Consider the following 26,090-nt stretch of genomic DNA (forward strand, 5'->3'; position numbering starts at 1 on the left):
GACTGGAACCGCAAATGTTTTCCATCAAAATATTGCATGGTTTCCACAGTGTCACCTGGCTGGACACACAAGAGCCTTCCACATTCACATATAAGTAATGTGTGCTGTTGGCATGTAACATGAGATGTCACTATTCACCCCACTCAATATGCTAGTAGCAGACCACTTATTCAGTGGCCCTATTGACTGCATCAGAACAAGGCCAATATAAAGCATTTCTTTATTAAAGTGCCATAACAATACAATTATGGAAATAATCTAATAAAATATAAAATTGAATGATCATTTATTAACATTGCCAATATAATCATTGTGACTTATGACTATTCTTTTCAGAATGATGAGAGTTCAACGAAGAATCATGAAAGGTTTTGAGGTGTTTGAGTACTATGCAAACAATCAGTGGCAGTTTATAAATGATTCTGCACTTGAAGTTAGAAAACAGTTGAACAAAAGGGAAAGGCTTCTTTATAAGATCGATGGAGATGATTTGGATATAGATGCTTACTTTGAAGATTGTATAAGGGCTGCAAGATTATACATCTTGAAAGAGCTACCAGAAACACTTCCAGCTGCCAGAAGACATCTGCGAATGTAAGTATACATACACCAGCATAAAAGATTATATGCAGTCTCTGGGACTTTCAATATGCATCACTTTTATAAATGTATGCTACATAGAAATAACATGCTCCTTACTAATAGATCTGCAGAACAGGGGATTTTTTACACAAATCACACCAATAAGTATCAAGTCACCCACATTGGCAGCTCCCCAAAGGGGATCCACAACTCTTTTGTGGATACGTGCGTAGCGAGCACGGGGCCCCGAGCTAATGTGGCTTCCTTCCTTTCCGGGCTGCATACCTTCCCTTTCCGCATCCTTCCCCATCCCCTGTCTTCGCCCCCCCCCCCACCTCTGGCTCTTTCCTTCCCTTTCTCCCCCTCTGGGAGTATGGTTTGTGCCTACGTCCGGAGACGGACGCTTGTAAATGTACCGCATTCTTCGCCTTCCTTGCTTGTCTGTCTTCTTCCTTCCTTTGTCCTTCTCTTTTCCTTACCTCTTCTCTTTACCCTTTTCTCCGCTGCGGCGTTTGAGACCCCCTCTTCTTTCCTTTCCCTTTCTCTTTCTTCCTCCCTGTGCGTGTCTGAAGGCCGACCCATACTCTTCCATGCGTAGCCGGTGACGGGGTAACGCATAATTCCCCACCCCGGGTAGACAGGTAGGACACGTACGTAGCCCCTGGTAACGGCCAGGCCCAGGGAGGGGTGATTACCTGAGCCTATACCTTCCGAAAGTGCCGATTGGTCCCTCCGTCCGTTTGTCGGGAGGTGTGACCTGAGGTGTGAACAATCACCTAAGGCGGGAGTGCCCTCAGAGAGGGCCCCCACAAGGGAGGAGCGCGCCATTGGAGACGCCGGTAATCATGGGGGATTCTTCCGCAATGATTTCCTCATCTTCCACTATGTCTGCTCACAAGCGTAAGTTCACTGAGTCTCAGCCACAGTCAGTTCTTCCATCGTTGCCACAGTTCCTTGTTGTTTCTCAGTCTGACGAAGGTCACGACTTCTCCACGGTCAACCCTTTCATTATTCAGAAAGGTGTTGACGCAATTGCAGGTCCTGTAAAGTCTTGTTCCAGATTACGGAATGGCACTCTGTTGTTAGAAACAGTCAGTGCCCTCCAGGCACAAAAATTGCTGCGTACCTCACTACTACACACCTTCCCTGTCCGGGTGGAACCGCACCGTACTTTAAATTCCTCGCGTGGAGTCATTTATACACGCTCCCTCGATGGCTTGTCTGACGAAGAAATTCAGCACTACCTGTCTGACCAGGGCGTAACGGCTGTTCATAGGGTTATGAAGAGGGTTGACACAAACATCATTCCAACCCGCACTGCCTTCTTGACATTTGACAAAGTTCAACTCCCATCAAAAATCAAAGCAGGCTATGAGATAATTTCCGTTCGCCCTTACGTCCCAAACCCTACGCGTTGCTATCGGTGTCAGCGGTTCAATCACACCAGCCAGTCCTGTTCCAATCCGGCCAAATGTGTTACGTGTGGCAAGGATGCCCATGAGGGTGCTTGTCCACCTCCATCCCCTCGCTGCATCAACTGTATGGGTGACCACGCTGCTTCCTCTCGAGATTGTCCCGTTCTTAAGGACGAAAAGCTCATCCAGGAAATCAGAGTAAAGGAAAAGGTGTCGACCTTTGCTGCTCGAAAATTATTCGCCAGTCGACAGCCCACCGTGCCTCAGAAAGGAAAATACAGCACTGTCCTTGCTCCTCCTCGGCCAACAAAGGAGGCGGCCACGCAGACTTGCGACCTCACCTTTAGTGCCACGGTCGTCAGATCGGCCAGCGCAAAGATCGCCCGTTCAACCTCCCCGCTTTCGCCTCCCCACTCTATGGCTCACCCTTCGTCGGGTTCTGCTAAATCTCGAGCCCACAAGTCAGACACGAAGTCTTCGAAAAACGAGCATACTCGTGAAGAGTTTTTACGTACTGCAACTTCACAACCATCGGTTCCTCCTTCATCTAAACATCATACTTCCAAGAAGGCTACAAAGAAACCCAGTTCCTCTCCTTCTCCGCCAAGGCGTGTCCCATCTACAGCACCATCTGGCAAAAATCGCCCTCGGCCATCTTCTGTGTCACCGAGGCGCACTGCTGGTGGCCGGTCAACCGGCCGATCGCTGGTGGCAGGAGCTGCTCCTGACCAACCTATGGATCAGGATCTTCTGCCTTCGGCTGAATGCCATTCCATGCTGTCGGTCGCAAGCTCTGAGCAGTCGTTGAGTTGACAGCGACCTTGGTCACAGTCCTCAATTTTCTGTTCACCCTATGTCCATTATCCACTGGAATATCCGCGGCATTCGAGCCAATCGGGATGAATTGTCGATCCTTTTACGATCCTACTCGCCGGTCATCTTCTGTCTTCAGGAAACAAAGCTGCGTCCCCATGACCGCTTTGTTCTCCCTCATTTTCAGTCCATCCGATATGACCTCCCCTCTGTTGAAGGTACCTCAGCACATGGAGGACTCGTGATTCTTCTCCATGAAACTCTCCATTATCACCCAATCCCCTTAAACAGTTCCTTCCAAGCTGTCGCCGTCCGTCTTTCTCTTTCTGGATACACGTTCTCTCTTTGTACTGTATACATTCCATCGTCCACACCAATGGCACGAGCTGATCTCCTTCATCTTCTTGGTCAGCTTCCACCCCCCTATTTGCTGGTTGGGGACTTCAATGCCCACCACCCGCTTTGGGGATCTCCACATCCTTGTCCACGTGGCTCCCTATTGCTAGACGTCTTCCACCAAGCGGATCTAGTTTGCCTCAACACTGGGGTCCCCACATTTTTTCTGCCTCCACGACAAATTTATCTCATTTGGGTCTTGCCGTCGGTACTGTTCCGCTAGCTCGGCGCTTCGAATGGTTCGCCCTTGATGATACACACTCGAGTGACCACTTTCCATGTGTCCTTAGACTGCAGCCTCAACTGCCATATATGCGCCCGTGACGCTGGAAGTTTGCCCAAGCCGATTGGACACTTTTTTCGTCTCTAGCGACATTCGATGGCCGTCGCTTTCCCAGCGTCGACGATGAGGTCACACATATTACCGATGTTATTCTTACAGCTGCGGAACGTTCAATACCACGCACCTCTGAATTGCCCCGGCGCCCCCCAGTTCCTTGGTGGAACGAGGCATGCCGTGACGCAATACGTGAGCGGCGACGTGCTCCTCGCATTTTCCGTCACCATCCTACTTTGGCCAACTGTATCCGCTATAAGCAGCTCCGTGCGCGATGCCGTCACGTCATCCGCGATAGCAAGAAGGCAAGCTGGAAATTCTTTATTAGCTCATTTAACACCTTCACTCCCTCCTCGGAAGTTTGGAGTCGGCTTCGACGGTTCTCAGGCGCGCCTAGTTTCTCCCCGGTCTCTGGGCTCACTGTCGCACATGATACCTTAGTGGACCCCGTCGCAATTTCTAACTCATTGGGTCAGCACTTTGCTGAGATTTCGAGCTCTTCCAATTACCCGCCAGCATTTCTCCCGAAGAAACGTCCAGCGGAAGTGCGACATCTTGCTTTCTCCTCTCAAAATCACGAAAGCTACAATACTGTTTTCTCCATGTAGGAACTCCAACATGCCCTCTCTTCTTCTCGTTCCTCCGCCCCAGGACCGGATGGTATCCATGTCCAAATGTTGCTGCATTTATCCACCCATAGTCTGCGTTTCCTCCTTCGCCTTTCTAGCAGACAGCCATGGAAGAGGTGTAGCCGAAATTATGAGTTCTAAGAAAACAGGATTCAAGGTAACTGGCGTAATGAAACCAGGAGCGCCACTATGTGAAGTTTTAAATAGCTGTAATCAATCTATGATGAATGGCAGCACATGTGTGATAATTGGAGGCGCCAACGATGTATACCACAATGAAACTAGACGTGCTACAACAGTTTTAAAGCAAGTAATTTGTAAAATGCCTGAAGTGAAATTTTTTGTTGTCAGTATCCCTCATAGGTATGATCTCATGGTAAACTCTTGCGTGAATACTGAGATTATTACCGCCAACAGAATTTTCGCTAAGATATGTCGAGGTTATCCTAATGCTACATACGTTGGGATAAATAGTGATTGCAGAGAGCATTTTACAGAGCATGGACTTCACAGAAACATGAAAGGGAAAGAAGCCATGAGTGCTGAAATATCGAATGCTATTAAAGACTCTAAAGTAGAACGAAACACTATTACACTGTCTGAAAACGGCCTTATTAAAGTATCAACATTAGTGGAAACAGGAAGAGCTGATGTCCCACAATCATTGGTAGCAACAGAAGATTCTTTGACGTTAGAAGAAGTAAAAAAATCTGAAGTGTCGTCCAGTACAGCAGCCACATCAGCCAAATTGTCAGTAGTGTCGAAATCATCAAAAAGAGCTGAACCATTATCATCAGCAGCAGATGTACCACCCTCCCCAGCAGGTTCAAAATCAAGTCCAGAATCTGTGACTAGTCCATCAATCAGAAGAACAGAGGCAAGAACAGTGGTACAAAATGCCACTCAGATATCATCAACAGAAGAAAAATCAACACCATCGGAGCATCATTTATCAGCTTCATACGCAGCTTCAACGTCCACAGTAACGTCAGTGCCAACTGTAGTTCAAGATTTAAACGAAAATACAGTTTCAGCAAAAGTTCCAGTATCAATTGGAACATCACTTACAAAACCAGATTCAGCATCAAAACTGGCAGCATCTCCAACATCCACTGAATCATCAGCTTCAGAAACACCTCCAGCATCCGGTGAAACAGCAGCTACAACTACAGATACAACAAGTATGGTGACACGTCCAGGGGTAAGAAATACAAGGAGCAGGAAACGTGTAATTCTTAAGGATTTTTGGTACCCAGCCTCAGCAAGGAACAGCCGGTAACATTGGGAAACATGAGTACAAACTCCTCTCAATCTAATGTCAATAATTTAAAAATAATGAGCCTTAACATACAGTGCATTAAAAATAAAATATTAGAACTTGAGATTGCAGCCAGTGAAGCTAGTATAGATTGTATTTGCATTCAAGAACATTGGTGCATGAGTTATGAACTGGAAAATATTTGCATTTCTCCATACAAATTAGTAAGCCATTTTTGCAGGAAGGAAACAAGACATGGTGGTGTTTGCATTTATGTAAAACCTGGAGTAAAGGTTAAAAATATGACTGTAACTGAATCCTTGAATGAAGAAAAACATTTTGAGGCTGCAGCAATACAGTTGAATATGCAAAAGAGTAAATTAATAATAATGTCAGTGTACAGATCACCATGTGGTAATCCTGAAATTTTTAGAAATAAGTTAGAGGCATTGCTCAAAATATTACATCATAAAAAATCAACAATAATTATAAGTGGAGATTTTAATGTCAACTTATTGACTGAAGGTGCATCCAAAGATCAGTTCCTGAATGTTTTACATAGCTTCAATTTGTATCCACATATAACTAACCCTACAAGAATAACAAACTCTTCAAAAAGTCTCATAGATAATATCTTCACAAATATAGATGCCACAGATATAGATGTAATAAATGTTGACCTAGGAATATCTGATCACAATGCACTTATCCTTAAATTTTCCATAGCCCCTGTGACCAAAAATAGTTCATACCAAATGTACAAAAGAACCTTCTCCACAAATAGTTGCAGTCACTTCATAAATACACTGACTAACCAATCATGGGCAGAAGTACTGTTACAAACTAGCACAAACACTGCATATAATGTTTTTTCTTCCCTGTTTATGTTGAATTTTGAAATGTGTTTTCCTAAGAAACTTGTCAAAACAAACACATTTGGGCATACACATGCTAACTCCTGGATCACAACAGGTATTATAAATTCCTCCAGGACCATGAAAATGCTTAACTATAGACTGAAAAGTTGGACTGACCCCAAGTTTAAAGAATATGTAACAAATTACAAAAAAATATATAGAAAAGTAATTACAAAAGCAAAATTACTAAGCTATGATAAATTAATAAGAAAATCAGACAATAAATCAAAAACTATTTGGGAAATTGTGAAAAGGGAAACAGGTAAGGGCTTCAAGGATCAGGAAATAGTACTAAAAAATAGTGAAAATATTGAATTAAAAGATGAAACTCTGGCAAATTACATTAATAATTACTTTTTAAGTGTACCAGTGTCATTAAGTAAAAACTTTACCAAACATGAGACTTTAACAGCCACAAAAGTAGACAGTAGTATGTTGTTAACTCCCACAAATGATAATGAAATATTAAAGGTGATAAAGAGTCTAAAATCAAAAATGTCTGCAGGTGTGGATGAAGTGCCTGTGTCAATAATAAAAAAAGTTGCCAAACAAATTATAAAGCCCCTGGTACATATTGCCAATTTGTCTTTCAGTGAAGGTGTTTTTCCTGAGAGGTTGAAAATCTCTAAGGTTAGACCTCTGTTTAAAAAAGGAGATCCATACAAGGTAGAAAATTATAGACCAATATCCCTTCTCCAATCATTTTCAAAAATTCTAGAGAAATTAATGAAAACCAGACTCATAAATTACTTAGATGCTCACAAACTTCTAAACTGCAATCAACATGGCTTTCGCTCGGGCCACAGCACAGAATCAGCTATCCATGCCTATACCAAAGAGATTGTCAGGAGTCTCGACACTAAAAAATGTGTAGTGGGAATTAACTTAGAGTTATCTAAAGCTTTTGATACAGTAAATCACAAAATTCTGTTAAACAAGATGGAGGCAATAGGTGTAAGGGGAGTTGTGAAGCAGTGGTTTGAATCTTACCTTCAAGATAGAACTCAGGTAGTAGAAATCATCGCAGAACATAAAAATCAGAAAATCAAGTGGGTCTCAGATGCAAAGAAATTGGAAATAGGTGTCCCACAGGGCAGTGTTCTTGGTCCCTTATTATTCTTGCTTTATATAAATGACATAAAAAATCCTAATATTTCTACCAAAATAATGTTGTTCGCAGATGACACTAGCATAATTATAAGTGATGATAAAAAATCATTAACTACCACAACTGATATAGTCCTGAAATATATTCAACATTGGTTTAATGCTAATGAGTTAACACTTAATCTAAGTAAAACAAATTATATACAGTATGGCAAAGCAACTCAAGATATGGACCTCCAGTTAAAACTAATGGATAAGAAGATAGAGAGTGTACAATCCACAAAGTTTTTGGGAATGCACATTGATCAAAACTTAAGCTGGAAAGACCATCTCAAGTACTTATCCCAAAGGCTCAATTCGGCATGTTTTGCATTGAGGATATTATCTAGAGTATGCAGCACAGACTGTACTAGACTAGTGTATTTTGCTTACTTTCAGTCCATCGTGTCTTACGGCATAGTGTTCTGGGGTAAAACTAAATCAAGCTTAACAGATATCTTCAAATTTCAGAAAAGACCAATACGAATCATAACACATAACTCTCCAAGAACTCATTGTAGGCCCCTTTTCAAGGAACTGCAAATACTCACAATACCATCACTGTATATTTTTAAAAGCATTCTGTGTACAAGAGCACATATGAAAAATCTACGTACAAATGAGGACTGCCATAATTATAATACTAGAACTTGTAAGAATTTGTATGTAGAAAGGGTAAGGACAACACAAACCCAAAAGCATGTAAGTTATTTTGGAATAAAAGTCTACAATGCTCTCCCAGTGTACATGAAGGCAATAATAGATGAAGTAAAATTTAAGACTGAGCTTAAAAATTACCTTTTAAGCAAAACTTTCTATGATGTAGATGAGTACTTTGATTGTGTGTAAATTTATTGCCAAAAAATTTAATTTATATGTCTAAATTTGTACTTTTAAAAAAATGCCTTGAAAGTGATATTCCATTATTATGTCTGTAGTACTTGTACTAGTATGATAACTTTGTTGTGACAATTCCTACATCATGCAAATGATATACAGGAAGATAATAAAATGAAATTCCGTGGTAATGCTCATGCATGGTTTAAGTCATATTTATCTGGCAGATCCCAGAAAGTAGAAATAGTTCATGATGGAAAGTCATACTTTTCTGGTTATAAGGAAGTTAGTTATGGGGTGCCCCAAGGATCGGTGTTGGGACCCCTGTTGTTCTTGATCTTTATAAATGACTTGCCAAACTATTTAACACAAGCTGATTGTGTACTTTTTGCTGATGATACAAGTCTCTTTATTAAAGCTCAGAATGAGACTGACCTTAACAGCAAAATTGAAACAACGGCAGTTGAAGCAAGTAAATGGTTCAGGGACAACAGTTTATTTGTGAATGAGGGGAAAACATTATGGATGAATTACAGACATGTTTCAAATAATATGAAGCCCAATATAACTGTGAAGCTAGGCCAACAGAACATACTACAAACGCCAAATACAAAATTCTTAGGAATTTGGTTAGATGAGCATCTAAAATGGGACAAGCATATAGATGTTCTCAATAAAAAGTTAAGTAAATGTTGCTATGTATTTAGAATGCTCAAAAATTGCTGCAGTGATCAAACAGTATTGTGTACATATTATGCATTTATGCATAGTCTTTTGCGATATGGTGTCATATTTTGGGGCAATTCAAGTCAGGCAAAACGCTCCTTTATTATTCAAAAACGAGCGATAAGAATCATAAAAGGAGCTGCACCTAGAGATCCATGTAGGGAAATTTTCAAGGAATATAAAATCATGACTCTTCCATCCATTTACATCTATGAAAGTATATGCTTTCTGAAGTCTCACCCCCAGTTTTCTTCTTTAAACAGTGAGTTCCATGACTATACAACAAGACAGAGTAATGAATTTCACAGAGAAGTGCATAAGAAAGCCCAATACAACAAGAGTGCAATATACCACCCTAAAATTCTCTATAGTGCTCTTCCCTTAAAAATAAAAAGGATTCAGCAGCTGAGCAGTTTTAAAAGTGAACTCAAAAGAATGTTAATCAGTAATAGTTTTTACAGTGTTAGTGAATATATGAATTCTTCAGAAAGATAGCGTGCCTTCACCTATCTTATAAGTTACTCATATACAAACTTGTGTTGTGGGGTAGACTCTTTTATGTACACACAAAAATTAATTAATCTGTCAATATAGTGTTATAATCATTGTTTCTTGTTGCTGTCCATTATACACAGAATATATGTAACTTATTTGTGTCCTATATTGTTACAAATTTATATCATGTAAGCTATAATTGTTTTGCCTATATATTTAATTCAGATTATTCACTGATAGTTTTTACATAATATGTTGTTATTCATATTTTTTCTGTATGTAACATATGACAAATCCCATATCATTGTACATGATAAAACGGGTGCTCAATAAACTAAACTAAACTAAATGAAATGAAATCGGATTTGGACCGACAGTACTTTTCCCAGACAGTGGCGGGAAGCTATCGTCGTTTCTGTTCCGAAACCTGGAAAGGACAAACATCTCCCCTCTAGCTATCGCCCCATTTCTCTCACGAGTAGTGTCTGTAAGCGTATGGTGAATTACCGTTTAGCTTGGTGGCTGGAATCCCGCAGTCTTTTAACACCTTTCCAATGCGGATTCCGAAAGCATCGTTCTGCAGTTGACCATCTTGTTGCTCTCTCCACTTATATCATGAACAATTTTCTCCGGAAACGCCAAACGGTAGCAATATTTTTTGATCTGGAGAGAGCATACGATACCTGTTGGAGGACAGGCATCCTCCACACACTGTTCTCTTGGGGCTTTCGAGGCCGGCTGCCCCTTTTTCTTCGCGAATTTATGGCAGAGCGCACATTTAGGGTGCGGGTGAACACTACTCTCTCCCGTACTTTCTCCCAAGAAAACGGGGTACCCCAGGGCTCCGTGCTGAGTGTTGTACTTTTTGCCATCGCCATAAATCCAATTATGGATTGTCTCCTTCCTGATGTCTCGGGCTCCCTCTTTGTGGACGATTTTGCGATCTACTACAGCTCTCAACGAACAAGCCTTATTGAACGACGTCTTCAAGGATGTCTCGATCGCCTCCACTCGTGGAGCATCGAAACCGGCTTCCGTTTCTCACCCAGTAAGACCGTTTGTGTTAATTTTTGGCGACGTAAGGAGTTTCTTCCGCCCTCCTTACATCTAGGTCCTGTCAACCTTCCATTTTCCGACGTCGCTAAATTCTTGGGTCTTATGTTTGACAGAAAACTGTGCTGGTCCTCCCACGTTTCCTATCTTTCGGCTCGCTGTCTGCGTTCCCTTAACACCCTCCGTGTCCTGAATGGTACCTCCTGGGGAGCGTACCGAGTGGTCCTTCTCCGACTCTATCGCGCCTTAGTGCGCTCGAAATTGGATTATGGAAGCATAGTCTACTCCTCTGCTCGGCCGTCTATTCTTCGGCGTCTCGACTCTATCCACCACCGTGGATTACGTTTAGTGTCTGGAGCTTTTTACACTAGCCCTGTGGAAAGCCTTTATGCTGAGACTGCTGAACCTCCGCTGTCCAATCGGCGGGCAGTCCTTCTGAGTCGTTATGCTAGCCATCTGTCTTCCATGCCTGCTAATCCAGCCCATGACCTTTTCTTCGACGCCTCCTTTGATGTAGGGTATGCAGGCCGCTCCTCCTCCCTACTACCCCCGGGAGTCCGCTTCCGTCAACTGCTCCATTCTCTTTCCTTCCGCTTTCCTAAAACCACCTTGACAACTTGGGGTACAGCACCGCCTTGGCTCCGTCCCCGGATCTACTTGCTCCATGACCTATGTCAATTTCCCAAGGATGGTACCCCCTACACTTGTTTACCGTCGGGCATTTGCTGCTCTATGTGCTCAAATGACGGACGCCACATTTATTTACACCGACGGCTCGAAAACATCGTTAGGTGTAGGGAGTGCCTATATTGTTGGCGACACCCCAAATCACTTTCGGCTTCCCGACCAGTGTTCGGTTTATACTGCGGAGCTTTACGCTGTTCTCCAGGCTGTCCACTACATCCGCCGCCATCAGCAGATACAGTACGTAATCTGCTCAGATTCTCTCAGCTCTCTCCTCAGTCTCCAAGCTCTTTACCCTGTGCACCCTCTGGTCCACCGGATTCAGGACTGTCTGCGCTTGCTCCACTGCTCCACCTGGGGGGCGTCTCGGTGGTGTTCCTCTGGCTCCTGGGACACGCTGGTATCTGTGGGAATGAGGCGGCCGATAAAGCGGCCAAGACTGCAGTCTCTCTTCTTCGGCCAGCTATTCAGTCGCTTCCCTTCACCGATCTACGGAGCGGTTTATGTCGCCAAGTTGCTCATTTATGGCATGCGCATTGGTCAACACTTCCCCATAATAAATTGCGGGAAGTGAAAGCCCTTCCTTGCACTTGGACCTCTTCCTCCCGAACGCGTCGTCGGGAGGAGGTAATTTTAGCTAGACTCCGGATAGGGCACTGTCTTTTTAGCCATCGACATCTTTTAAGTGGCGATCCTCCCTCACTCTGTCCCCACTGCTCTCAGCTGTGGACGGTCAGACACCTTTTAATTGAATGCCCCTATTTTAATCCGTTACGCTCCCGTCTACAGCTATCGCCTGATCTATCATCGATTTTAGCAGATGACACGTGCTCAGCCGACCGCGTTCTCCAGTTTATTAGTGACAGTGAAATGACTTCAGTCATTTGAAGCTTTTTTTGGGGACAACCAACCCCTTTCTGTAGTGGATTTTTAAGCATTCCTTCTGCTTTTAGTTTCTCAAATTTTATGACTTTGTTTCCATTGCTGCTGGTTTTAAATTTCGGTTTTTTCTTGTTTCCTAAGTCACGGGCTGGGCGCTAATGACCATAGAAGTTTTGCGCCCTAAAACCACAAAAAAAAAAAAAAAAACATTGGCAGCTGCAGTTGTCATCCTCGACTGTAATGCTCACAATCACATGGAGCACACTTTATGGCTAATCTAAGGAAACATTGATTACTCAGATGTACATAGTGTTTGACCATTATAGGGGCAAATGGAAAGGCTGAGTAGAGAACAATGACAGAAGCAAATAATCCTAATAAATGTTAGTTGAGAAACCAAAGGGTTCCACAATATGATACATGCATAAGTGCAACTATGTCAACATTACAACACTCTCATTGCATAAGACTATTTTTATTTCAAGACACCACAAGTGAGGCACTAATAACAAATCTATAACCATCACCCTGAATTCCGAAGTACTGTTAAACACCATTTTGATAACAAGTGTGTTTGTCATGGCTCACCAATAGAGTGGTAGCCTAGGTCCCCTGAATTGAATCCACTGAATTTTGTCTAAATAAATTTAAAAGTTTTGGTGCATTACAGCCCTGCTGATAGCGTTGATGAACTCTGGGAGTGCACTGTTGATTGTTGTCAATTCATTTTGAACACACCTTGGGAGTTTGAATATACACGGGTATTTATGAGAAGACATGCTGTAGCATGCCATCACATGAATAGTACCTGTGTGGAACACTCATTGCAATATGCATGTCATCAAGTGCATATCTGCGAAGTCACCTGAAGATGGCAAGTAAGAAACTTGCTGAAATGGCGCATTGACTCGGCTGTCAATCCGAGAAGATTTTATCATTATATCCAAAAGTCATGTACAGGATTATAGCATAGCACCACTACAATTATTTGTTGACAGTACTGTTGTCTACATGAAAGTATTGTCACTTAGATGGTATAAGAAAATGCAAAATGACTTATACAGTATTTCCATTCTCTTAGATATGGATAAATGCAAAATAACACACTCGAGTGAGATAAATGATCAGTTCTACATCGTCCTTCCCAGAAGCTTACTGATATCAGGTAAAAGACCCTGAGATTCAAGTACCCATCATAATTAGAAGCTAACCAGCCTCTTGAGCAGTTTTCAAAGCATGTTGGTCAGACTGATCTGCAGGTAGCTGTCAGGAGACGTTGGGTACTTCTCAGGCTTAAGGACAGGAATAACTCTGCTGTCTTGCTACAATGAGGGGAAGACTCAAATGAGCCAAATGTGGTTGAAGACCCTGAGTAGATGTTGCCTTTGGGTAACATCAAAGTGTTGGATCATCTGGTTGTGGATGGAATCCTGGCCTGGGGCTGCGTCATGTGAAGATATAAGAGCATCCAAGAATTTCCATTCAATGAAGGGTTCATTATAGGATTCAGTTTAGTGAGGGTTGAAATAGGGGGAGGTTTCTTCAACTCAGTCTTTCTGCTGGAGAAAGGTAGAGCACACCGACACTGTGACAAAGTGTGTCGCGAGGTGTTTGCAAGGACTGATGGATCACAGTAGACACACTCTGTAGAGTAAAACCTGGGCTGGTTGATTGTCTCTGGTGGCCCAGAAGGCTATGGACAAAACCTGCAATGAAGACACATATGTCTCTGGGGAGGAAACATTGCATTTCCAGCATTCCTTTTTCTCTGCTTAATGAGGTAGGAAGCATTAGCATGGAGATGCTTAAGAGCAATAGGGTTGGTCAAAGAAGGGTGTCGTGTAAATCACTGCAGTACCCGTCAGCAGTCCTGGATAGTGACCGCTGCATTCTTGGTCCACCACAGTACTTGTCAACAGCCACCACTGTACTTGTCAATGACCAGGGGGGACCGGTGGATAGGGGGATAGCAATGCCAGTATAATGAAGAACAGTGCCAGGGATGTCTTGCATGACCGCATCAATGCAATCCAAGGGAGAGGTGTTGAAGTACACAGCAGATGCAGATAAATGCCAATTGGCTTTGTGGAATGCCCAACGTGGGTGCCTGTCTGCTGGCAGTGGCAGGTGAACAATAGAATCACCAGAAAGTGGTCACTGTCACAGAGATCATCATGGAGTGACCAATGTAGGGAAGCCACAAGAGCGGGGAAGGAGATCATAAGATTGGTAGCAGAAAAGGTGCCATGAGTGGTACTGAAGTGGGTAGGGGAACCATCATTGAGGAGACACAAATCAGTCTGTAATATGTTGGTCAATTAGAAGAACACTACCCATCGAAGTAGCACTCCATCACAGGGGATGGTGTGCATTGAGGTCCCCAAGGAGGAGATATGGGGGCAGGAGTTGCTATATTAAGTTAGGCAGGTCAACACAAAGAAGTGGCCTACCCGGAGGAAGCTATACATTGTAAATGGTGATTGCTGGGCTCATTCACACTCATACTGCTATTGCTTTCAGGTTGGTATCAAGGGTGGTCCAGTCACCAATGACATTGGTGTGAACCAAGGTGCAAACCTCTCCAGATACTGTCCTAGGGCTGGCAGAGTTCCAACAGAACACCTGATAACCACAAAATTTTGGAGAGTGGTCATCACAGTAATGCCTTTGGACTTATGTTTCTTCATCTCCTCTTTTGGAGGTTTAGCGGGGCAGGGCCCAGAGGGAGAGCAGGCTTCTGCAGGCTCTGGAACCGAAAGAGAGTGGGCGACCTTGGGGTGCACAGATGATGCATCCCATGGATGAGTTGTGGTAGCAGGCCTCTGTTCTGAGAGATGCTGGAGGGGGGGGGGGGGGGGAAGCCCCATCACTGGAGGTTCCTGAAGAATTGGGGCACTTCGTTGGCTAAACAGGGGGAGTGGCAGCCAGAGGGGAGAGCATGGGAACTGTAGGGGAGTGATAGAAGAGAGGGGGATGGGACAGACAAAAGGAAGAGGTAGAAGGGGAAAGGAAGTAACAGAGGCAAAAGTAGAATAAATCAACACTAGCATAAGATAGATGATCCAGGGGCTTTTACTCTTGGATCTTCTTTTCTTTCTTGTAAACTGAGCAATCTGGCAAGCATGGAGAGTGGCAGTAATGACAATTTACACACACAAGTGGCAGAACACCAGGGCTTCTCTCATGGAATGGGTGGCCACAGTCACCACACAGAGGGTGGGAGATATATGCCCAAAACACAAGCACTGAAAGCACCTCATGGTGGCAGGCCGTATGGCTTCATGTCACATCAGTAACATGTGACTTTGACGTCTCTGGGAAGATGTCCCCATTGGAAGCTGAAATAAAGGTCTTTATCACCCTTGTGCATATGTCAAACAAAACAAATGCCATGTTGCTCCAGATTAGCCTAGGGTTTCTCATTAGTTCACAGGATGAGGCCCCTATGAAACGTCGCTCCCTGGACCATATTCAGGGACTGATGAGAGGTTATAGGAACTGAAACATTGACAAGATGATCACAAGCATGAAGAGCTACAGGCTGGGTGGCAGGATAAGCTTTGATCAACAGGGAACCTGACTGCATCTTAGTGAGAAACTCCATTTTGCCAGACTTGTCCTTGACATTCTCCACAAAAAATAATGGCTTTGTGGCAATGAATGTGTCCTAGTACAACCAGGTAGTGGGGAAAGTTTTCATCCCAAGACAGTGGGTGTGGCCCTCCTTCCAGGGAAGGCTGCAGAGTAATACAAAGCAGCATTCAGTGACCTGCTACCTCTCAAAGAGACAGCCGTTTGAGAACAGACAAAGTTTTGCAGCTTGATATGCTTCATGCACCAAACATCCACCCATTCCGATCATAGGCTTTCCCCATGTGTGCCACCCTACCACAGCAAGGACCATCTGGCAAGGTGACCATTGCTGGAAGTTCTTATGCTCCAGGATAACAAGCAACCATTCCTTGACATACATGTGGAGGTAACAACACAGGTATCAGTAGTGTGATCCTTGTGTTGCCAGGGGCTCAGCCAAATGGATACATAACAGCCCCACCACACAGACTGGCCACTAATGCTGGTGATCTAGCAGGGTGGAGGGGGCTGTATGGGGAAGGAAGAAGGGGAGGAAAGGGAGGAGAGGAATCCATGCTGTAGGTATTAAGAAGGGAGTTCTTCCCCAAATCACTCACACTAAAAACAGAAAATTTAGACATGGAGATCAAACCACAAATGGGGACCAAAAAGGATGAAAGAGAACAGGCAAAAGGAACAAATTCACAAGGAATACAGGGAACCAGACAGATAGCCAGCACAACATAAACAAAATCACCAAAAGAGGGGGCAGCAGCAAAGGACCCAGGATGGGGAAGAAGGGGCGCAGTGAAGGAAATGCAGCCTGGGAAGGCAGAATGGTCTGCAATAGCTCAGGGCCCCATGTGCACCACACACAAACTCACAAAAGAACCGTGAGCCCCCTGGAAGAATTTAAATGAAAATCACTGGCTGAAATGTGAGGTTTCATGTAACTGGGGTGGATTAGTTTACAGAAAAACAATATTTGAGATGGATTTCAGAACAATTCTTCTGCCACCATTCAATATCTAACACAGGAATCATGGGAATTAGATAAATTAGGGTTTTTATAGGGATCACAGTAAGTTATTCGTTTTCTTGGTTCAACTGTAAATGGAGGAGGATAGAAAGGGGCTGCAGTTGTTACTTTGAAATATCCTCCATCATGCACTGTATAGTGATTTCTAGATCATATAAATAGATGTAGAAAGTAGTGAGTATACTGCTGATGTCCACTAACAGATTCCAAAGATTACTGCGTATAGTACCAGACATTTGTTTAGTATAATATAATGAACCTTAGACATCAGTTTAATAACAATGTGGTAAGGATGGATTGCTTCTCATCATGTAGAGGGATCACTGAGTCAAAGACAGGTACACTGCTAAAATTTTATAAGCTTTCATACAAAGTACTTCTACCAAACTGAGCGAGGTGGTGCAGTGGCTAGCACACTGGACTCGTATTCGGGAGGACGACGGTTCAATCCCACGTCCGGCCATCCTGATTTAGGTTTTCCATGATTTTCCTAAATCGCTCCAGGCAAATGGTGGGATGGTTCCTTCGAAAGGGCACGGCCGACTTCCTTCCCTGCCCTTCCCTAATCCAATGAGATCGATGACCTCGCTGTCTGATCTCCTCCCCCAAACAATCCAATCCAAATCCAATCCTTCTACCAAAACAGGCACACAAACACACAGAGAAGGACTTTGTCCAAAAGCTTATGACAATTTAGCAGACTTTTTCATTGTGCCTGTTCATGTCTCAATGGCTCCTCTATGTGGTGAGCAGCAGTGTATCCTTTCCATATTGTTATTAATCCATCCTGGACTCTCCATTGTTAGAGATTAGTTTAGTCTACAATGCAGTTTTGCCACCTGACCAGGATTAATAAATAATAATTAAAAACATTTTTCTTGTGATCAAGCAATTGCCCACCAAATGCAGCCCAGCTTATTAATCTAGAAGATTGTTTCCTATAAACTAAATCTTCTCCCGAACTAAGGCTTCTTTGAAAACAACAGTGCGTTACTTTGCATGAGTGTGTTGGAGGAGGGTGATGGGGAGGACAGGGGGGGGGGGGGGGGGGTGACAGTATTACATTGTCTAGCTCTGTCTATTGAACTGTTTTACCCACACAGTTACAGTTATAAAGAAGCCTACAGTATAACATGGAATCCAGACCCTGGGGCAACTTGTCAGGTTTTAGTTACTTTTGAAAATCATTGCTGGAAGTGAAAGAAATGATAACTCACAATAAAAACCGACACTAGCAGAGAACTGAATCATGAATGTGGAGTTGTGGGGTGGTTCTTATCCACTTAGTGATCAAACCACAAAGTACAACACAGAAATAATCACAAGTCTGACCATCACTATCAAAGCAGATTTTACATGGGCTATAAAACAAAAAATACCCTCCTGGATAGCTATGTGTGTTAAAGCACTGCATCCAGGATGGGAATGTGTGTAAGCCCCAGATCAAATCCGTCTGGTGGACTAACAATGAGGGTCAGTGTGCTGGCCAGCTTGGATACGGTTTTTAGGTGATTTCCCACATCCCACTAGCTGAATATTAGGCTAGTAACAAATTCCTGCTTCAGTTACACAATTCACAAATATTTAGAAAACTTTCATTCCATTTCACACAAATAAAACTACATGCAGACAAGGAGAAATGGTGCAGCAACAGAAAAGCATATGGCCATTACTTAACCATGCCAAATCTGTTAAGAATTATTCCAACCCTGCGTTAATGTGTGACAAAAGCATAATTAAAAGAAGAATATAAAAAATACCACATACATCATTAAGTGTTACATACAGACATAATTTTTATTGATTCTTATTCATAATCATATATCTCAACAAGCATCTCGTGTGTGTGTGTGTGTGTGTGTGTGTGTGTGTGTGTGTGTGTGTGTGTGTGTGTATGTGTGTGTGTGCATGTGTGTGTGTGTGTGTGTGACACTAACAGTGAATGAAGTCTATTCCAAGGGTGACCTCCGATGGATAAAGATAGCAAGAAAAATGTTTTAGGCAGTGCAATTTTTAATTTAGCCTTGGGTTACTCTAAACTGTTGCTAATAGTCAACTGTCTGAATTTTAGTCTAGTTTTAACCAATAGGTAATGTAAATTACATATGAAAACACAGCTATAAAATGGCAGATAAATTAATTTTTAGATTACATGATTGAAAAATGTTGAGATATCTGTATTATACATAGTAATAAAATAAAAGTTTTTTTCTTATATTGCCAGAGCTCATGAACTAATTAATCAATCTTACACTAACTTTACACCAAAAGTGTTTTAGGCTTCATTCTACTAGAAAAAACAGAGTGGTTTTATGTAATTGTTCAGTGCATGCGTGTGATATGGTTGTACTTCTCTTGTTCCTTTCACTGGTCAATTTACATGCATGCTGTTTTGTATCTTCCTTTAAAAAAATGTACTTTGTGATGAATGGATTCGTTAAGAATATGAAAACTTAGCAATTCACTTCCTTACATTCAGTGAATTTGTCCATGTGGATCCATAACATCTGTATTTCCCTCAGGACCAATAAATGCAACAGGTGGTGGACAATTTCTGAAAGCAAGTACAGTTGTGCATTCATAGTTTTTATGGCATTCCTGCCAAACATTCTAGGCATCAATGGCACATGTCTTCTTCACACAGTCGAGAGACTGAAAGAAGAATCAGCTTCAAGTTGAACCACGATAGATAGCTGTTCGAATCGTGCCTTCTTCTTTTCCCAAGGCACACTCGATTTCCAAAGCTACTGCCATCAATAATGCATACAAAATAGTGACTATTCCATTTTCCTAGCTGCCTGACCTAGTTCCCTACTGTTTCTTCTTGTTTCCAAACTTGAAAAAAATACTTACAGACAGAAAAATTCTGCTTAAATGAGATCACTGTTGAAACAGAGGCATACTTAAGAAATCTTGATTTTTACTATTTTTGGAGGGGCTTAAAAATGTCAAAAATACTGGGAAATGGTATATACATAAAAAAATTATTAAATTTCTTTTTTTTTTTTTTAACTTCACCTTCAGTCCTAAGAAGGATACCTGTTGAACTGCTCTTGAACAATGCACCTGCAGCAATATGTGATGATAAAGATGATAACAAGGGTACAGCAAACAACATGTAACATGCCCCAGTGATAACTGCCACACTTCTTGCACAGTTGCTGTCTTGGCAGAGTTTGGTCTGGGGAGAACAGTTGCGAGCAACAACACATCTCCTGAGAGCACTATAAGCCATCTGTATGAGACTCAGTAGTCCGTATTATAACTCCATTGATTTGTCTTTTTGTTCACAATATTCATCCATAAAATGAACCAGGCATGGTTGAGTAATTTTGCCTTGAAGGATAAACTGTCACCAATTGCTCAACATATATGAGCAGTCACAGTGCCTTATGGAAAAACCTGGTCAGAACATCCAGCAAAGAAGGTTCATTCCTCATAGTCTCTTACAGCATATACCAGTTATCATCACCTGTTGTTACCCTTGGCCTTCCAGTTGCCAAACCTGCAGTTAAAAATTTTGCTACTCCATATGAACAAGGTATATTGAACAACACGTAACATGCTCCTATGCTAATCAACTTCTATGGCTAATTCTCCTATCTTCACTACATTTAATGATGCTAACTGGCATAATAACATTGTATATTATGCAAAGGATATGTTGCATGACAGACAGGAATTATGAGAAAAAAAGTTACAGGCTGCATATTATCAGCACAATACCTAGTGTCAAGGTTTAGTGTGCAATCACCTGAAGAGTGCCAAAGCAGAACAGTTCAATGCAATTTCTAAAAATATATTTTACTTCTTTTATGTATTCCATGTACGTATATTAATCACTAGATAAGAATGCCAAGGGAACGAGGGACTCCCTTTTTTTCATAACAGGAATACAACTAACATATTGATAATTTACTTTAAAAATGTAAAAATAATAATCAGTTGTCTGTATTTATTGAAGCAATTATTGTTTTAAATGTTATTTATAAACTGTCATTTCAATTTTCAGAATGTACTGGGTGGACAAAATAACAAAAGCTGTGTTCCTTGGGCTGTTATTGTGGACACTGGTGTCGTACTCCGAAGCCATCTTCGACTTCCTACGTGCCTTTCTGAGACTTTTAAATTACTCTGTAGTACAGATCTTCAATGTTTTCAACTCAAGCTCTTCACAGTCACCATCGATAACACCAGTAATACAAGACAAGTCCCTTCTTTGATTCACTGGTAAATAGTGTGTACTGAGTTTGTTGCATAAGGCACTCCTTGTTGTCAGGAAGCAAATGAGTTAAGGACATGGAGATGATGTACAACATAATACGCTTTATAAGTCCTTACATTCACCGTGTATAGCACACAATACATACTACTCTTTCCAATTCAGGTGTAATCTCAATTACTGAAACTGTTTTCCTGTTATGGATGTATAACTATAGGGAAATAAGTATTGATATATATATGCATGAATTGTGTATTGACACCTGAGATAAGTGAGTGTAACACATAAAAGAATAAATTCCTGAAGAAGTATAATCACATAAAACACTACACAGTAACTATACTGGGTTCCTACAAGTAAAATATTCATTACAATTGTACAAAAGTAATGAAGTTGTTTGCAAATTCTATTAAGGCTCAGAAATATGTTATTGTCATTTTTAATTATGAAATAGATGGCATACAAGGTAATCTCTCAATATTTTCTATGTTTAGTTTGTAGATTCATCTATGACAAAGTACAAATACCTCTAACAAAGCTTTGCAAAGTTTTCCATAAAACTTACATTCAGATAGTGCTACTGTTTTTTTCACCATGTTATATATCACAAATATAATTGTTGTTTCATGTATTTCAATGTCAGTAAACAGAGATGCATTAAATGTTTGTGGAACTAATGATGAGTAAGCACCTGCCAGTCTGTGTTCCTGTACAAGCAATCTGGAAAAGAACTGCTGGCAAGCTGGTGCACTTTGAAGTGACAGTACACAATATGTTGTTGCTTTCTCAACTTGCATCTTGTAGCCTCTTGCATTTCTTTTGGCACAGTAAGGAGTGTGCCAAAACAAACTTGACCAAACATTGGGAGCAATTTCTACCATGAGAACAATGAAAATAATAATGCAAATCTGTATCCACAAGTGCTTTGTATTTGAGTAGTTATTGAAACAACATTTTACCATGAGATATAGCAAATATTCAAATTGTATTAAGCTCATGGCAAATGTTCAGAACACTCTCCTGTTGTTACTACATATGCATGACTCATTTTATAGCCTGCCACACCTTGTTAAAGACCTCCAAATGGTGTCAAATGATTATTCAGGTTTCCAAGATATGGCAACTCTGTATTTGGAATGTCATTTGCATAAATTAGTTCTTTTAGGAACTCCCACAAATGAAAATCCAAAAGATTGAGTTCAGCCAAATATAAAGGATACTGACCTGATGCTTTCCTACCTACACATCTGTCATGATTAGGCATTGCCAGTGTACCTTCAACATTGATTAAAAGTGTAGAGACCCAGTATGATTCTTCTTATTACCAGCAGTTCACACTACAGCACTGAGGTGAGTGGGTGGAGATTTTTTTAATCATTAAACATGAGCATTTGCATAAAAACCATACACATGTAACAGTTTTTTCCTTTACTTTTTCTTCATGCAATTTTTCCTTCTCTTCATTTGAAGAATGAAGACACATTACAGGGGAGACAATAAATATGAAGCCAAAAAAGTGATTAAAATAACCTAAGTTTCTAGCTGTATTTTAAAGGAGATATGGCAGTGATGATGATGATGATGATGATGATGATGACAAAGATAATCATGATGACAAACAACATGTTTAAATGCCATTACAAGATAATATGTTCATATACAATAACCTGTGTCAATGCTTAAAGTTGCATATAGTTTGCCTGCTAAGAAAAAACTGAATGCAAGCAATCAGACTTTGAACATTAACATGTATTTTGTACCTTATATTATTTATGTGCAATAAAGAATTTGTTAAAATCTTAAGAATTAATATCATAATATTTTCTGTTTCAAATTTCTGCCTTCTATCTCTTTCACCCAAGTTGATCTTTTTACAGCCATCTTGTTATGCATAAAGGAACAACATAATATAATTTCCTTTGATGATCCACACTGAAGCATTGAGTCGGAGATGACAGTCATGTTAAAGGAACATCTCATTGCTGAATTGCTACTCAGACTAGCAAAATTAATAGTTTAAGTCCTATTTTTTTACAATTTCATAGCTACAGTGCACTTACAGTTTAGGTTGGCAAGCATTTGCTAAAACTGCCACAATTCATGTGAGTCAAGTTACACTGCCAGACTTTACAATTCTGTTCTCAAAATCATCTGAATTCATAAAATTATTGCGCTTTAAATCCCTTTTATTAGACTGTGTCAATAGAGTAATTGTGTTCATACGTATTTATATCAATTTCTGCTAAAAAGGAAGAACAGTAACTTACTCAAAATTTAGAAAACACTACCCCATGGTGAAAATGCTGTAACATTGGTGAAATCAGTAGGTACAGCTCTCATTAAATGCAACACATTTAATGTTATCAGCAATTAAAAAGTTATGGCATTAGTGACATTCCTCTTTTAGGGAACTAAGCAGAAAGTCACAGTGTCAGGTGATGTTACAGGAATGAATTAACCTCAGTGAAGTGATGCATGCACTTACTTTCAAATCAGGTCTGTGTGTGTGTGTGTGTGTGTGTGTGTGTGTGTGTGTGTGTGTGTGTTTGTGTGGCAGAGAGAAGGCTAGCCGAGCTATGCTTTGCCTCAGTTCTCTAGGTGTATTGCTACAGCTCTTTGTGCACGTAATTGGTTCCTGCTGAAAGTTACTTAAATACTGTGTTCAAGTAGTTAATGATTCATGGAATAAAACTGTTCAGTCTACTGGCCATGTTGTACTTGAAATAACTGCAACACAATTGGCGACAACTGTGGTCCTGTTCTCTGTGCAAATTTCAACTGTGGTTCATTTGTTTATTTTCACAATGGCTGATGGTGTTATGGAGGACATTTTATGTCAGTTGATCAAACGGCAAGAATCATTTGCAACAGCATTGGAACCAATCATATGTGCTGGAGAATCAAACTCAAGTACTTCAATCATTGGATTCTGTTTTGTCTAGTTGGCATGCTCCCTAGTCTGTGTCACCTGGTGTTTTGCCCTCCATGACGACCTGGTTCATCCGCTTCCCTTTTCTAGTTCAATGAGTCCATTGAGGAATGGAACGCATACAAGAAACATCTGCAACAATACTTTCAAGGTTTTAAGTTTACTGATGCCATTTTACGTCATGCCTTGTCCTGTCATAGATATTGTGAAGAGTGTATCAAGATGTATGTCAACTCATTGCTTTGCAGGATCCCTCTTCTTAAACGTTTGACCAAATGCGTGAACTTCATTAAAAATACTACTGTAAGTGCACCCATGTTATTGCATCCCAGGTTGAGATTTACTGCTGTAAAAAGCAATCAATCCTACCAAACTTGGGTGGCTGAACTCCATGGGTTAAGTCATCATCATCATTTTATATCTGATGTGCATAAACAGCTGCATGCTGATTAGATGGTGAAGGATGTTATCATTTGTTTAGCTTCGCATTGTGAGGTGTGAGAACATGTCCTCCAGTGTGAAAATCCACCCCCTCTCCAAGGTTTCAGGTACTGCACAGTCGTCTGAAGTGTTGCGAGCTGCAGGTAACCAAACTGAGTCACTTTGTGAGGTATCAGCAATCCAACTCTCTTGTCCACACCAATCTTCAGATAATATGCAGGGGGAAGACATGGTCATGGTGGTCCACACACGATAACAGAACCAAGGCAGCCAGTCTCGCTCCCAGCAGCAGCCACACCAACAAAGTAAAGAGGCCAGTAAACAGCGATGTACACATTCCATGCTCCTATCCTGCCCTTATTGTTTCACTAACCATGAGTGCCCAGACTATCCAAAATGGTGGACAACAAAACAGGTCACATTGTTACTGTTTGCAATGAAAAAAATCAGCACAGTGTTTCTGTTGGAGAAATGAACATAAATATTGTATTGCCTGTTTCTGTTGGACAAAACAAGCTTTTCATTGAGGTTATGGTTTTTTTTGTAAAGTTCTCCCCATGCAAGGTGCGGTACCCTTGTTAAACTCACAGACTTATATGTACTTGGGCTCCCTTCTCCTTCTCCTTGTCACGAAAGTTAGTAAATTACAGTAAACAGAGTATTCTTACTCTCATCCAATTCACTGCCCCCTGTGATCTACAAGTCAGTAGTCCAGTCACTTATATTCATTGTTGTAGATAATGCATGTAAGGAAAATCTTTTTGGATTATATGTTTTTATGTTGTTTGGTTTTACAATTTCACATGAAGCGAATTTAGTGTCTGAACAAGTGTTGTATACACAGTTAAATGCATTATGTTCTGAGTTTTCCTTTTTCTTCTCTCCTGGACTGGGGTGTGCCAACAATTTTGAAGTACACATTACCATGAAACATGCTCAGCCTTGTTTTTTTTCCATGCCCGTCCAGTCCCAGTGGCACTCAGGCAAAAAGTCGTGGATGAATTAGATCACCTCATGGAATCCAGTGTTGTTCAGCCTATTGCTTCAAGTGAATGGTCTACCCTCTTAGCTATAGTGAAGAAACCATCAGGCCAGTTATGCCTCTGTGGCGATTTTGAAGTTTCTATGAATGCACAATCTATAGTAGATACTACCCGATGCAGTGCCAGATAAACTCTTTGCAAAGTTATCAGGTGGTCCATATTTCTCAAAAATTGGCTTTTTGGATGCCTATTTACAACTTCCTTTAGATTCTGATTCAGAACATATGTTAGTTGTCAATACTGATTTGGGACTATACGAATACTTTCGGTTGCCTTTTGGAGGCACCAATACTCCCGCTATTTTTCAACAGGTTTTGGAACAACTTATAGCATCTGTGCTGTGTTGTGCAAACTATTTGGATGACATTGTTGTATCCAGTGCCTCCACTGAGGAACATTTACAGCATCTCTGTACTCTTTTTCTCTGTTCTCCAACCAAACTGGTTGAAGTGTAATTTAGACAAATGTCAATTTTTTCAACTTTCTATCATTGTTTTGGGTTTGAAGTTTCTTGTGAGGCCCTCAAACACCTGCATCAACATGTTTCTGCTATTGTGATGGTTCAGTGCCCTACATCAATCAAAGAACTTCTGATTTTTCTAGGCAATGTCGCCTACCACCATGAATTTTTGCTTAGGGTAGCACCAATCGTACAGCCATTACGTGCATTGCT

The 26,090-nt window shown here is 41.3% G+C and overlaps 1 protein-coding gene across 1 annotated transcript in view; it reads left to right on the plus strand.

Annotated features, from left to right (window-relative positions):
• Positions 1 to 22,807, plus strand: part of LOC124544668 (putative fatty acyl-CoA reductase CG5065) — a 241,998-nt gene extending 219,191 nt beyond the window's left edge. Inside the window, exons 8-9 of the mRNA XM_047123286.1 lie at positions 337 to 594; positions 20,795 to 22,807. Coding sequence (XP_046979242.1) covers positions 337 to 594; positions 20,795 to 21,005 — 469 coding nt within the window. The 3' untranslated portion in view covers positions 21,006 to 22,807. The remainder of the gene's footprint in view (positions 1 to 336; positions 595 to 20,794) is intronic.
• Positions 22,808 to 26,090: the final 3,283 nt, after the last annotated feature.

Source organism: Schistocerca americana, chromosome 8 (assembly GCF_021461395.2).
Source record: "Schistocerca americana isolate TAMUIC-IGC-003095 chromosome 8, iqSchAmer2.1, whole genome shotgun sequence".
Lineage (NCBI taxonomy): Eukaryota > Metazoa > Arthropoda > Insecta > Orthoptera > Acrididae > Schistocerca > Schistocerca americana.